This window comes from Tubulanus polymorphus, chromosome 7 (genome assembly GCF_964204645.1).
Source record: "Tubulanus polymorphus chromosome 7, tnTubPoly1.2, whole genome shotgun sequence".
NCBI classification, from domain to species: Eukaryota; Metazoa; Nemertea; class Palaeonemertea; order Tubulaniformes; family Tubulanidae; genus Tubulanus; species Tubulanus polymorphus.
Window position 1 is genome coordinate 1,417,370 of NC_134031.1, and position 11,586 is coordinate 1,428,955.

At 38.5% G+C, this 11,586-nt stretch overlaps 2 protein-coding genes across 3 annotated transcripts; one reads left to right on the top strand and one right to left on the bottom strand.

Annotated features, from left to right (window-relative positions):
• Positions 1 to 1,139: 1,139 nt before the first annotated feature.
• On the bottom strand, positions 1,140 to 7,970 carry LOC141909055 (uncharacterized). Of its 2 annotated transcripts, none has more exons than XM_074799387.1 (11): positions 7,885 to 7,970; positions 7,163 to 7,356; positions 6,535 to 6,751; positions 5,872 to 6,161; positions 5,547 to 5,687; positions 5,114 to 5,215; positions 4,800 to 5,038; positions 4,207 to 4,427; positions 3,126 to 4,131; positions 2,521 to 2,773; positions 1,140 to 1,941 (listed from the first exon to the last, which is right to left on the bottom strand). In XM_074799387.1, exons 2-11 carry the CDS (start codon positions 7,346 to 7,348, stop codon positions 1,519 to 1,521), a joined length of 3,078 nt encoding a protein of 1,025 aa, XP_074655488.1. In that variant the 5' UTR covers positions 7,349 to 7,356; positions 7,885 to 7,970; the 3' UTR covers positions 1,140 to 1,518. The 2 variants fall into 2 exon arrangements, with proteins under 2 accessions (XP_074655488.1, XP_074655489.1); XM_074799388.1 differs by having other exon boundaries at positions 7,163 to 7,391; positions 7,885 to 7,954.
• Positions 7,971 to 10,617: 2,647 nt separating this feature from the next.
• Positions 10,618 to 11,586, top strand: LOC141908431 (FMRFamide receptor-like). Its single transcript, XM_074798479.1, has one exon. The coding sequence runs from the start codon at positions 10,618 to 10,620 to the stop codon at positions 11,584 to 11,586; it is 969 nt and encodes a 322-aa protein (XP_074654580.1).

Sequence of the window (11,586 nt, forward strand, 5' to 3'; positions counted from 1 at the left end):
CACTCGATCCGTTTAACAAATATAGTTTAACTGAATCCTGAATAAATATAGGAGTTTGTGAAACTGGACCTTGCAGGGAATGAAATACTCTGTACTCGCGGTGTGTGTGTATGAAACTGCTGGCTGATTGAAACTCCCGCATCAGTGACCAAATCCTGCCCGGGGTACGGCAAGCTTCATAAGTATGCTATTAACTCCTTTATCAATTTAAGACTACTTCATTAAGAGTTAGTACTACTTGTGAAACTCGACCCTGGTATGCGAGAGTTTTGAAAAGTCTTCCTTTGCCGATGCGAACGTTTTAATTCAGCCCGGCGTGCTCGGGGCGACCTAATCTAATCGGCTCACAAAAACGTTTTGCAGCCTGTCCCAGAGTTCCGATATCGCTCCCGATCTCGCTTCAGTCTGAAAAATCGGCTTTCCCTTCATCCGTGCGTGAGTTTTTCAAAAGCAAAATGGGTGATTTGATGTTATGCAGTACCGGATAGAGTTCGATCATATGCTAAATAAAGAAATTTTCATATCATTGCTTTTTTGTCTTTCAACCTTCGGAAAATAGACTTGAATCGTGCCCTGGCACGTTGTGATTGTGATACGATATATGTGACTGGTTGCCTGTCCCGAAGATATACCGGTAACCAGTCTACGATTCCAAAGGCCAACCCTAGAATTTGCACGATTCACAACCAGGCCAACCCTAGGATTTCCTCGATTCACAAACAGGCCAACCCTAGAGCTTCCATGATTCACAACCAGGCCAACCCTAGGATTTCCACGATTCACAATCAGGCCAACCCTAGGATTTTCACGATTCACAACCAGGCCAACCCTAGGATTTCCTCGATTCACAACCAGGCCAACCATAGAGCTTCCATGATTCACAACTAGGCCAAACAAGCGCAAACAAGGGTGGGTATGGTTCAACCTTGTCCTCTTACACCGGCAAAATTGGTCCTAAAGAAGTCAAGAGTTAAGGATAGGAAAGTAAGTCAGAAAAAACAATTTCGTTTCATTTTCACCTTATCTGAGTAAGGCCGGACCGGAACTAAATTACTTGTAATCTGATTGATGCAGTTTGCTTTGTTTTTGTCGACAGCAACAACCCCCAGTCCAAAAATCAATAAACACCATTTCAAGCGTCAACGAATCTTATATTCTTCATGAATAAAAATACATTATGATATAAAATAGGATGGGACTTCATTAAAATCTCGAATATCAAATAGAATATATTATCTATTAAATGAGTACATTGTATATAATAACATATTGTAGCACAGCACCATTTAGAAAGATCACAAACTCTACACGATAAACATTGGGGTGGTTTTACAATTGCTGACTAATTATCAAAAATTTTATTTCAATATAACTAGAAATATTAAACAAATAGGAAGTTAAAACTTATCTTAAACATTACAAAATAAAATTGTTCACAAATAATCACAGTTTTTATGGTATAGCCTAATTGAGACATTCTCCCGGTGTCAAAAATTAATTTCATGTACGTACAGTAGCTTATTTTGGAGAAAAGTTCAAATAATCTTCGAGCCATTTGTTTGCAGTGACTCGTTTTTCGGGTTGCGATTTCCACGAGTCTAACATCAATCGTTTCCACTCGCGCACAACCGATTCATTGCTCCTGTCAGCAGCTATCGATTGTAAATCGGGTCGATTGGTTTCGACGTATTTCAGAAAGTCGTTTACGGTTTTTGGCGATTTAGGAGACGTCAATTCAGCGTCGTAAGCTCGATCACCGGTCCACATTTCCCACATCATCAGCCCGATCGCGTACATATCAGCCGCTGCGTGATATTCCCCAATTCGGAGCACTTCGGGGGCAATATATCGATATGGTGTTGGGTCGTCTTTTGAAATATCCGGCAACTTTCGATGATTCGAAGAGAAATTGACCAATTTGATCATGTTGTCTTCAACAACCTGAAAATAACAAAGAATCTAATATTTCATCGAACAGACACCGAGACCCAGTCGTTCCGTATTTGTGAATAAAAACCCAAGATCACAACATGGAAAATTAACGTATCTTATAATCTTAACTCAAAGTTTACTCTACAGCTTTGGAATCTGATTCAGAATTCAGGGTAAAACTTTAACTGACAACTGTTGAACTGGATCCTCATTTAGGTCACCACATTTTTATAAAATAAGTTTAAACCTTATGACTCTTTAAATACTGATTTGTCTTGAATGAGTAAACTCAGGCAAAAGGCATTCTATATTTCAAGGGCATCTTTGAGTACCAGTAAAATTGTGGATTGACAAAATATCCTTTCTGGAGCAGAGCATTCAAGTAGTCTAGTACGTAGTCATAGTTCACGAAACAAGGTAGGGGAAACGTATATTGTCTGGTATTCAGACAAGGTGTATTTAACATACAGAGGAACCTCATAACAATGAACTTCTGGCGACCTGAAAAATGTTTGTTTAGTTTTAGGACGAAATTCTGTGTTTGTATCCAAGGCCATTAACTATTGAGTAAGTCATAGCGCGTCTTACCGCAACTGTGTCGAGAGACAGGTCAAAATGTGTCATTTTCTTGTCATGCAGATATCGAAGGCCTTCGACGATTTGTCTGATGATTGAATTGATCTCACAGATTTTTGATGTCACGTCGTCGATGGTTGGTATCAATGAGATCATGTTGTATTCGCGCAGCGCGTACAGAATCGGGTCCAAAATAAAATGCATCGAATCATTGTCGACCTGCACTATACCGTAGAACTTCACTAATCGACTGTTACACTGGTATCTACAAAACAGAATTGAATACCTTTAAATCAATTGAAAATTTTAAACGATATAGACTCTTATTGCAACTTGGTTTCCATAGACAAACGAATGTCAAAGGCAATTGATGAAAAAAAACACACAAAAAGAAGTACAACTATAAGATAATTTTGATGCGGAGCTATTTTCAAAAGCAGATTTATTTTGGAAGAGTTATGCTACTTTTAATGCGGTATGGTCAATTTTAGGATGAATGGCTTTAGTTCTCTAGAACTAGTTCATCTGCAGTGCAATGTTTCAACCTTAGAGTCAGAATTTGAAAACAGCGGAACTGGATTCCGATCTGCATTACCTGAATATGAAAAGATACAAACCCATGAGCGTATGTCATTTCTTCATCTAAATAACAATTCATATCTTCAGGCGAAATTGGTTTTTTGTAGCTACGAATGGAAACTCGATCTGCGCCTCGTATGGAACCATCGCAAATATCAGCGAGCAAATTCTTCATTACTTTTCTTTCACTCATAACAACATCGCTGTTGAAATACTTATGTATGCTGTTAGTTCGCTGGCTGCTGCAGGTTGACATTAAACTGAACAATTCAAAATGATAAAGTCGATTTCGAATTGTCACAATGCTATTTTTTAGACCAGGATACAAGGCAAGATCTCCTTCTTTACCCGTGCCTTTTAGTAGAATATCAATCTGTCTTTTGTCTGCTTCTATCAGTTCTGGAATTACGTCTTCCAGGTCAGTCACCATTTCAACTGCCGGTTTGAGAATATCTTGCACGTGGTCTTTCAGAGCATTCTTGCAAAAATCTTTCAACGACATTTTCATAACCTTTGAGATGAATTCTTTCGGATTTTCCTGATAGCGAACTAACATTATTTCAAAGTTCATCGCTTGTACTTGTTCTTGGATGTACAAAATGCCGTAATACATCAAACCCGGTAAACCTAAAATAAGGGCAGCCGGTGCCCATATTGGCACTGTAAGTCCAACAGCGACTTTCCTCGCTGTAGTCTTAACGCTCGAATCAACCATGTCGATGATCGCTCGCGAGACTCTTTGAGTTTGTGGACGCACAGATTTTGAAGGGTCAGCAGACGTCGTATCAACAGCATGAGTTTCCAAAACGGTTGAAATCCTATCGAGTTTCAGTAGAATATCACCGTACATTTTATTATATCTTTCAACGACTTCAGGACAAACTCGAGCAAATCTTTTCTCCTTTGATTCCCAATCGTTTATGTGACGTTTCAACTCTTTAGCGAATATTTGTTTCAGAGTTTTTTGAAAAGTGTCCACTCCTTGAATTTGTGAATTCATCCCGTCGTTGCAGCAAGAAGTACAAATATCTTCAACAACTTCATCTGTAAATCAAAGATTTCATAAATCACCCTTGATTACCGTAAACTAAAAACATTTCTGTATGATATGCGATTTACCTTTCAGCAAAAACGCTTTTAAATCTTTGGAAATCATTTTTACTTCATCTTCGACATATTTTCTGAGTGATTTCATTTGTTTCTCTGAATATTCACTGAGTTTTTTAATGCTCGCGCGCGAATCTTCCAGCAGCCGTTTGTTATCCTCGGCCGATTTGTGGCATTTATTCATATTTCCGCTGATTTGACGAAATAACCGTTTCACAAAACTTTGAATCCAGCTAGATAAAAAAGAATTCATATCTTTCAATCGCTGATCTATGAATCATGGAATTTATTTGTTCATAGAAAATCATCATCTCTGCTCTATGCTGTAAATTAATCAAAATGAAATAAAGTAGATTCCAGTCACATGGGATCTTTTTGAACCATATAAATTATCCCAACTTGAGAGCGAAAGCAGAGTTGGATGTTATATAATTCAGGGTCAGAAAAATAATATCTGACCCTAGTTGAACAGTTATCTCAAAGATAATTATTTTACTCGAACGATCATCTCTGAGTCAAACAGTTATCTTCACGAGTTAAAAAGTCTCGAAGTTCATCGGATCCAACTTGAGAGTTATCTGTTTAAATTAAGATTTGATACTTACCAATAGGAATATGTTAGTTTATTCTCAAGTCCGTTAGGAATTAAACGCTTTATTCCATCAAGCAGTGCTATGAATTCTGGAGTCATACAGCCACCAAGCTCTTTAGGATATGCATTTTCAGCTAATTCAGCTTCTAAAGCGCTGAAGGGAATCACTTGTTCATCTTGTAAACCGGTCCAAACTTTTGCCAGCTTTTTCCTGACTTTTGACAAAACCATTTCGCGATCGGCCAACTTAACCTGAAAAAAAACCCTGATCTTACGAATTCACGTTAAACGACTTTTGTAGATGAACATTTGAATTTTCTGACTCACCAGATCCCATTGATTACACACAAATATCGCGCTTTGAGGTAAAAACATTCTGCGATCATCTAATGACTTGAGTTCAGTAACTTTATGAAGTAAACTGACGAGCTGTAAACAATTCAATTTCATATGATCACAAGTTTGATTAAAAAGTTTGACGGAATCGTTTGAAATGCTATGTTCAGCATATCTTACAATTTCATCATTCTCAGGTTGATGCTAGAGAACATTTTATCAACAACATGGACAGTAGATCTTCAACCCTAACAAGGTGAGTACCGACAGTAGCAGAGGCGCAAGTCATACTCCCTTAAATGCATTATGGGTTTAAGGCTTCACTGATCAGAGTTAAATAAGCTTACGCAATTCATGGCTCTTTATATTTTGAAGGACACTAGAAAATTTGTTTAACTAATTTGTTTTAGATTTCATCACTTACTCGATCTTCTTGAACTCCCAGTCTATTAGTAACATTCACTACGTAAAGGAAAGCAGACGCATTCACGAGTTCATCGATGACCATATTAGTAAGACCAGGAACATCACCAATACCAGGACTATCTACTATCGTAATACCATCCTATGAAATACACAAGATATAAGGAGGAACCTTAAGAATGGGAAGATGACTATTAGGGTACAGTCAAAATATTGAATGAATTCTGCTCAATTCTTTAGATTTTACATTATCATTACAACACCGACTCATAGAGTGTTTCATCAAAATTGGTCTAGGGTTGGTGTCTCTAGTATCTTAACCTTACCTCCAAAAAATCATTATTCAAATATATGACCACTCTAGCGTAACGACCTCTATCGCTGTTTTCACCCTTGCGTTGTATATATTCAGCGAGATCCTCGGTGAAATCCGGACCGTCGCTCAGTAATACCTTGTCTCCTTCTCCAGGCCACGGAAAAACCTCAGCGTAGCGTTCATCAGTTTGAGATTTTGTGATTTCACAGATTGTGAATGTGTTGCTCTCGAAGTTTGATGGAAGCATGACTTCTCCGAGTAAACTATTCAGCAGCATAGTTTTACCGGCGACTAGTTCTCCTACAACATCAATTATATTCATATCAACATTAGGCTAAACAAAGATGATACCTTGTTTCTCCGCAGCAGCTGGGTCTGGCGGGTGTGTTATGGTAAAATTGATCACAATCTTTTAAGTAATGTACAGGGTAGATAGGCGGCCGGACAGGGTCAAGTTTTAAGCTCAGCAGAGCGTGAGAAACAAGGTATCAATTTTTTTCAGTCTTATTTGGCTATTTGTTCCAATGTTATTGTCCAAACCAAAACTATTAACATCTTTGTCTAAAGCAGAACATCAAGTTAAGAAATCAATCTTTTGCCCAAACACCCTTCGGTATCAGTAAATAGGCCTAGTACCAAACAAATAGTGGTTGCAGCAATAAGATCAGCATACCGGCGATTAGAATTCTGAAATTGGTTTTTTCTAATTTAGCGATGTGTTCATCGATCAATGACATGAAGTTAGGAACGATTTCTTCCATCTCTACGTAAAGTCGATCGTCCTGACTCTGAACATCAATCATCAAATCCTTCAAATTTTCCAATGATGACTTCAATTCATTGCAACTTCGCTCATAATTCCTCGCTAAATCTGTGAACACCTCGGCTGGCTGAAAAAAAATCAATACTTGGACCTGACTGCAGTGAACTGATATAAATCTCAGTGTAGAGTTAACGAATAAAACCCACAGTTACTTCTGTAAATAACAGTTTATTGCCTTACAGTTTCGAGGTTAAAACTAAACCTCATCTTCAGAGGAAAAAAAAAATCAAATTTTTTGTTTAAAACTAAACCTCATCTTCGGAGAAAAAGAAAATTACATTTTTTCTTCGACCTCTGAAGATGAGGTTTAGTTTAAACATCGAAACTGTAAGGAAATAAACTGTTTGTACGAATCTACTGTGGGTTTTTATTCGTTATACTTGGACCTGTTTCTGTATCGATAGCTGCAAGTATTGTCCTAATTAAGGCACTTATCTTTAAAACTGTCTTGAAAAAATGTAGACGTAAAATTACAAACCTCTCTCCTTTCATGTAGTTGTGTGTAATTATTTTTGTAGTAGTAAATACGTAGACAACGTTTCAATCCTTCCAGGTCCGTAGCTTGTTTATAGTTCGGTACAGATTTAGCGCGGCACAAATTACGCGCTTCGAAAGCGTTCAACTTTTCGATTCGCTCCAATGAAAGCTCCGTCTGCATTTCCATAACAACAGCTTAAAATCATCATAATACCATAGTTAGTAGCCGGCTAGAAAATACAACCCCAGACCGACCAGACACATGTACGAGATTGTCACACGATGTAAATTGACGATGTTAACAGATACTGGTAAGATTCAAGAATAGGGGACTAGAGGTTAGGATTAGGGTTAGGGTTAGGTTTAGTTCCCTAATCATCATTAATTACTATATACATTACTATCATTATATCTCATCATTATCAATTACTAATATTATAACTTAATTGATTACTATCACTACATATATATCGCTATAGTCCCCTGAAAGGACAGGTACTGGTATAATCTTGTAACAAGGCCCTGTGAATGGTGACGATACCATTGTGTGAACAGCCCCTGTTGGTGGGTGGGTGGATTTGCTTGGGTTTAGAGCCTTCTTGAGCAGTAGGCATGATGGTAGGTGACAGATTCAAATTTGTTCATTTCATTAAAGCAATTAGAATTTATAATTTACAGTTCAAAACTCCGATATAACATTAAGGATCTTTCCATCATATTTACTTTATCACTTTTATCACGTTTAAGGCGTTATGGGCACCATCGAATTCATATTGTAAAGATTTCCGGGTTGGGTTTTCCCGCACCAGGAAGTAAGCTATGGACTGCGAATCGGACGTTATGCTCATAATTGCACCGGCAGGTGAGGAAGCAGGCGAGATTTCCCCGCTTGCCAGAGTATACTTCACTCACTCGCCATGGGCTCCTTCTCTAACCATTGCTTACTTTTTCGAGCGGCTGGGCATCCACATCAGCAACGATATTAAAAAATAGAAATACAGAATTAGTTGATTGATTTAGATATCAGTGGGCGGCGCCGGGGACCATATCACTCGGAAGCGTCTGACTCATTTTTTAAATCTCGGAATGGGCACCTGCTTGAGTAAACGTTAGTTTACTGATGTGATATTTATTACATTCTATTCAGCGTTGAAAACAAGTGTACAAATTCTCACGTTTCATTTCAGTTTTATATCAAATAGAAAATCATGGATTATTATCGGCATGGATATATTCCGTAGGTTTCACAATTAATTCGGCAGTTTTTTGAACCTCGGTCGTCACAAAACAAGATTAGTAAATAAATGGTTGACACGTATCACACGCATTGTAGTTTTCTCCAGTGTTTTAAGTAATTGATCTTGTTCTGTAATTGATCTAAACACAATTATTTGATTTGATGTATTGTATATAATTTTAGTGGTTTGATGTTGGCAGTTACTTTGTTACTGTTCATACCATCGTTATATGCGACAGGTACGTCAAAATTATTTCACTTCCTGTTTTGACTTGGTCTCAATAGAAATAGGCTTTATATATAGGAATGGATAGATGTGCAAATACAAACGATTTTACTTGAAAACCTATTGAGAATTACATTATGCCATTATTATAATGGGTAAGATATTAGTATATTTTCTTCAGACCCGAACACTAATAGCCCGTGCCCGTCTGGTTGGATTAGTCGGGGACGATCGTGTTATTTCATCTCGGATGAGAAGTTAACCTGGGCCGCCGCTCGGGCGAAATGTTTACTGTTAAACTCTACATTAGCCGTAAACAGCAACCCGAATGAGAATCAGTTCTGGAAACGGCAGATTGTCGACAAAACGCGATCATGGTTCATGTTGTTTACGGAGCCTCGGTGGTGGTTGGGTGCTGCTCGCTATGGTCGCAAGGCTGAGGATGATGATATATCAACAGATACCGGTAAGAGAGAACACTTCCAAATTCACGATGAGAAATGTTGGAAATGAACCTGTATGGTGTCAAGTTGATAAACACGATGACTTGAAATGAGGAGTTTTCGCTACTAGTGCATACATACATCTTCACGTTGATCGAATCCATCCAAACAGTTACATTGATAATCTTACCTCCATTCAATAGGATCCATATTTTCGGGATTTTTCAAGAAGGTAGCTGGATTTTTTGGACTCGGTGCCGATCAAGAGGACACCCTTGATTCCAGTGCGTAGTGGATCGAAAATCATCATTACAAAAAGTCTTATCAGTTATGCAAATTATCCTTTTTTATTTTTCATATCTATACGAAAGAATGGATTTGGGAAGATTGGTCGACAGCGCCTTTGACAAGATACTATTGGATTCATAAACCGGATGATTCTGATAATCTGAAATGTTTGATGTTGCGGCTCAGTGGTTTGTGGCAATCTGAAAACTGTGCCGAAAAGAACTATTACATTTGCGAAAGAACAAGCGGAGGTTAACTAAATTCATCATTACTGTGAATTCATTGCGACATATAATGAATGCAAGATTTTTTCGAACTTATTTCATTGAAAATTTCTGTTCCAAACGGATATTTTCAGAGCGATATATTCAACAGTTTTCGGAACGCCCGTCATCGCTGATTTGCCCGGGAAAGAAGCGAATTAAACTGACCACGTGGCGAATCGGTCCGGACTGGAGCGATGCGAAAGCAGACCCGATGAAATGTCCATTGTCGAATACGGCAAGTATACTTATTTACACAAAGATTAGAACTGTGAAGATTTTGTGAATAACGGCCTCGATATTCGAAAGGTAAAAAAGAGTTAAATTTAGTTTTTGTGTCAGGTTATGGACGACTGGTCGAAAGCTGTCTCAGTTTGCGACGGAAAAACGAGATGTGATTATGATTTCAAAGCTGTTTATGCTTATGACGTTTGTAACGAGGTCAAAAAGGTTTCCTACTTGCAGTATTCGTGTATTCGCCCTACAGGTAATCAGACGATCTCACTGAACTCCTGACATTCATGGTCCCGGCTTCTTGTATCAGGAATAAATTACAACATCTGCTAAACGACTCATACGTTTTAAACATTTCCGGGATTGTTCTTTCTATAATGAAGTTCGTTTTCAGTTTGTCCCAATACGACAAAAACAGTTAAAACATGGATCACACGGAACAGAATGTGCTACGGGAGTCACACACGAGTGACCAATTCATACGAGTCAGAATACCAGTGTCAAACATACAGCCGTTTAGGTCATCTATTAAGCATTTTAGACCCGGAAGAAAATGAATGGATAAAACCATCGTAAGTTGAATATTTCTAATCTATATTTTTAAAGATCGATTCGTCGATTAGAAAAGTATCATATTTCTTTTCGAAGTATGTATATAATCGTTAATTAGTCGTAGTACTATGATATTGATGGAAGCTCGCACTGTCCAATCAGAATCAGCCCGTCTTGACTGGCTTTCTGCGATTAATCGTCAGTTCTGTCCCTATGTCGTCGACGAACAATAACGCGACACTTCATTTCTTCTTGTTCACATTTTATAAAGATTACTTCTACGCCATAAAATACGGCGCCATTCCGATCGTAGTTATCGGTAATATCGGGAACCTGTTATCATTCGTGGTTTTATTTTCTTCGAAATTCTATCGTAATTCATCGTCCGGTATTCTGATGATGTTTCTAGCTTTTTTCGATACTCTAGATATAGATCTTGAATTGTTGATGAGTAAGTTCACGCGAGTGGCTTACTGGCCCGACTCGCTGTACGATATTCGCGCAGTGTCGCAGGTGTCGTGCGTGTCGCTGACGTTTCTGACCAAATTCGCCGAACACATGTCATCGTGGATCATCGTTTTACTGACGGTCGAACGTTGTATCTGCGTCGTATCGCCTACGAAAGCCAGAACTATTTGGACCGCGAGAAAAGCTATGATTTTCTTCGCGATCGTTTTCGTATTCGTCGGCGCCGTGAACTCGAGCGTACTCGCCGGTAGCGTCAGGAGAATCATCGACCGAGGTGAATACGTCTGCCTAGCACCGACAGCCGCCTGGCGAACTTACCGCACTAAATACCGAGTCTGGGTGGACGCAGCTATGTATTCGATACTACCATTTCTATTCATCGCTACTTGTAATACGATCATCATTGTCCAATTGAATCGATCTCGCATCGTAGCGAAACATCTCAACAAAACGGCCAACAAAAATACAGATTCGCGTTATGATAATTTGACTCGTTTGCTTTTAACCGTTAACATGGTATTCATTACTACAACGCTACCCTATCAAGCCTCCTTGATACATTCCACCATTACGTCACCGAGGTTGTTCGCTATTTTTGTCTTGATGAAACACTCGAATCATGCTATTAATTTTTTCATCTACTGTCTCGCCGGTTCGTTCTTCAGAGAACAGTTCGCGACACTTATTAGGAGAACGGTTTGTGGTTTAAATTGA

Coding starts and splice junctions, on each gene's coding strand:
- LOC141909055 (XM_074799387.1), bottom strand. CDS start 7,348: ATGGAAATGCAGACGGAGCTTTCATTGGAGCGAATCGAAAAGTTGAAC. Junction 4,132..4,206: donor AAAAGCGTTTTTGCTGAAAG/GTAAATCGCATA, acceptor TTTGATTTACAG/ATGAAGTTGTTGAAGATATT. Junction 2,774..3,125: donor GAAATGACATACGCTCATGG/GTTTGTATCTTT, acceptor TCTGTTTTGTAG/ATACCAGTGTAACAGTCGAT.
- LOC141908431 (XM_074798479.1), top strand. CDS start 10,618: ATGTCGTCGACGAACAATAACGCGACACTTCATTTCTTCTTGTTCACA.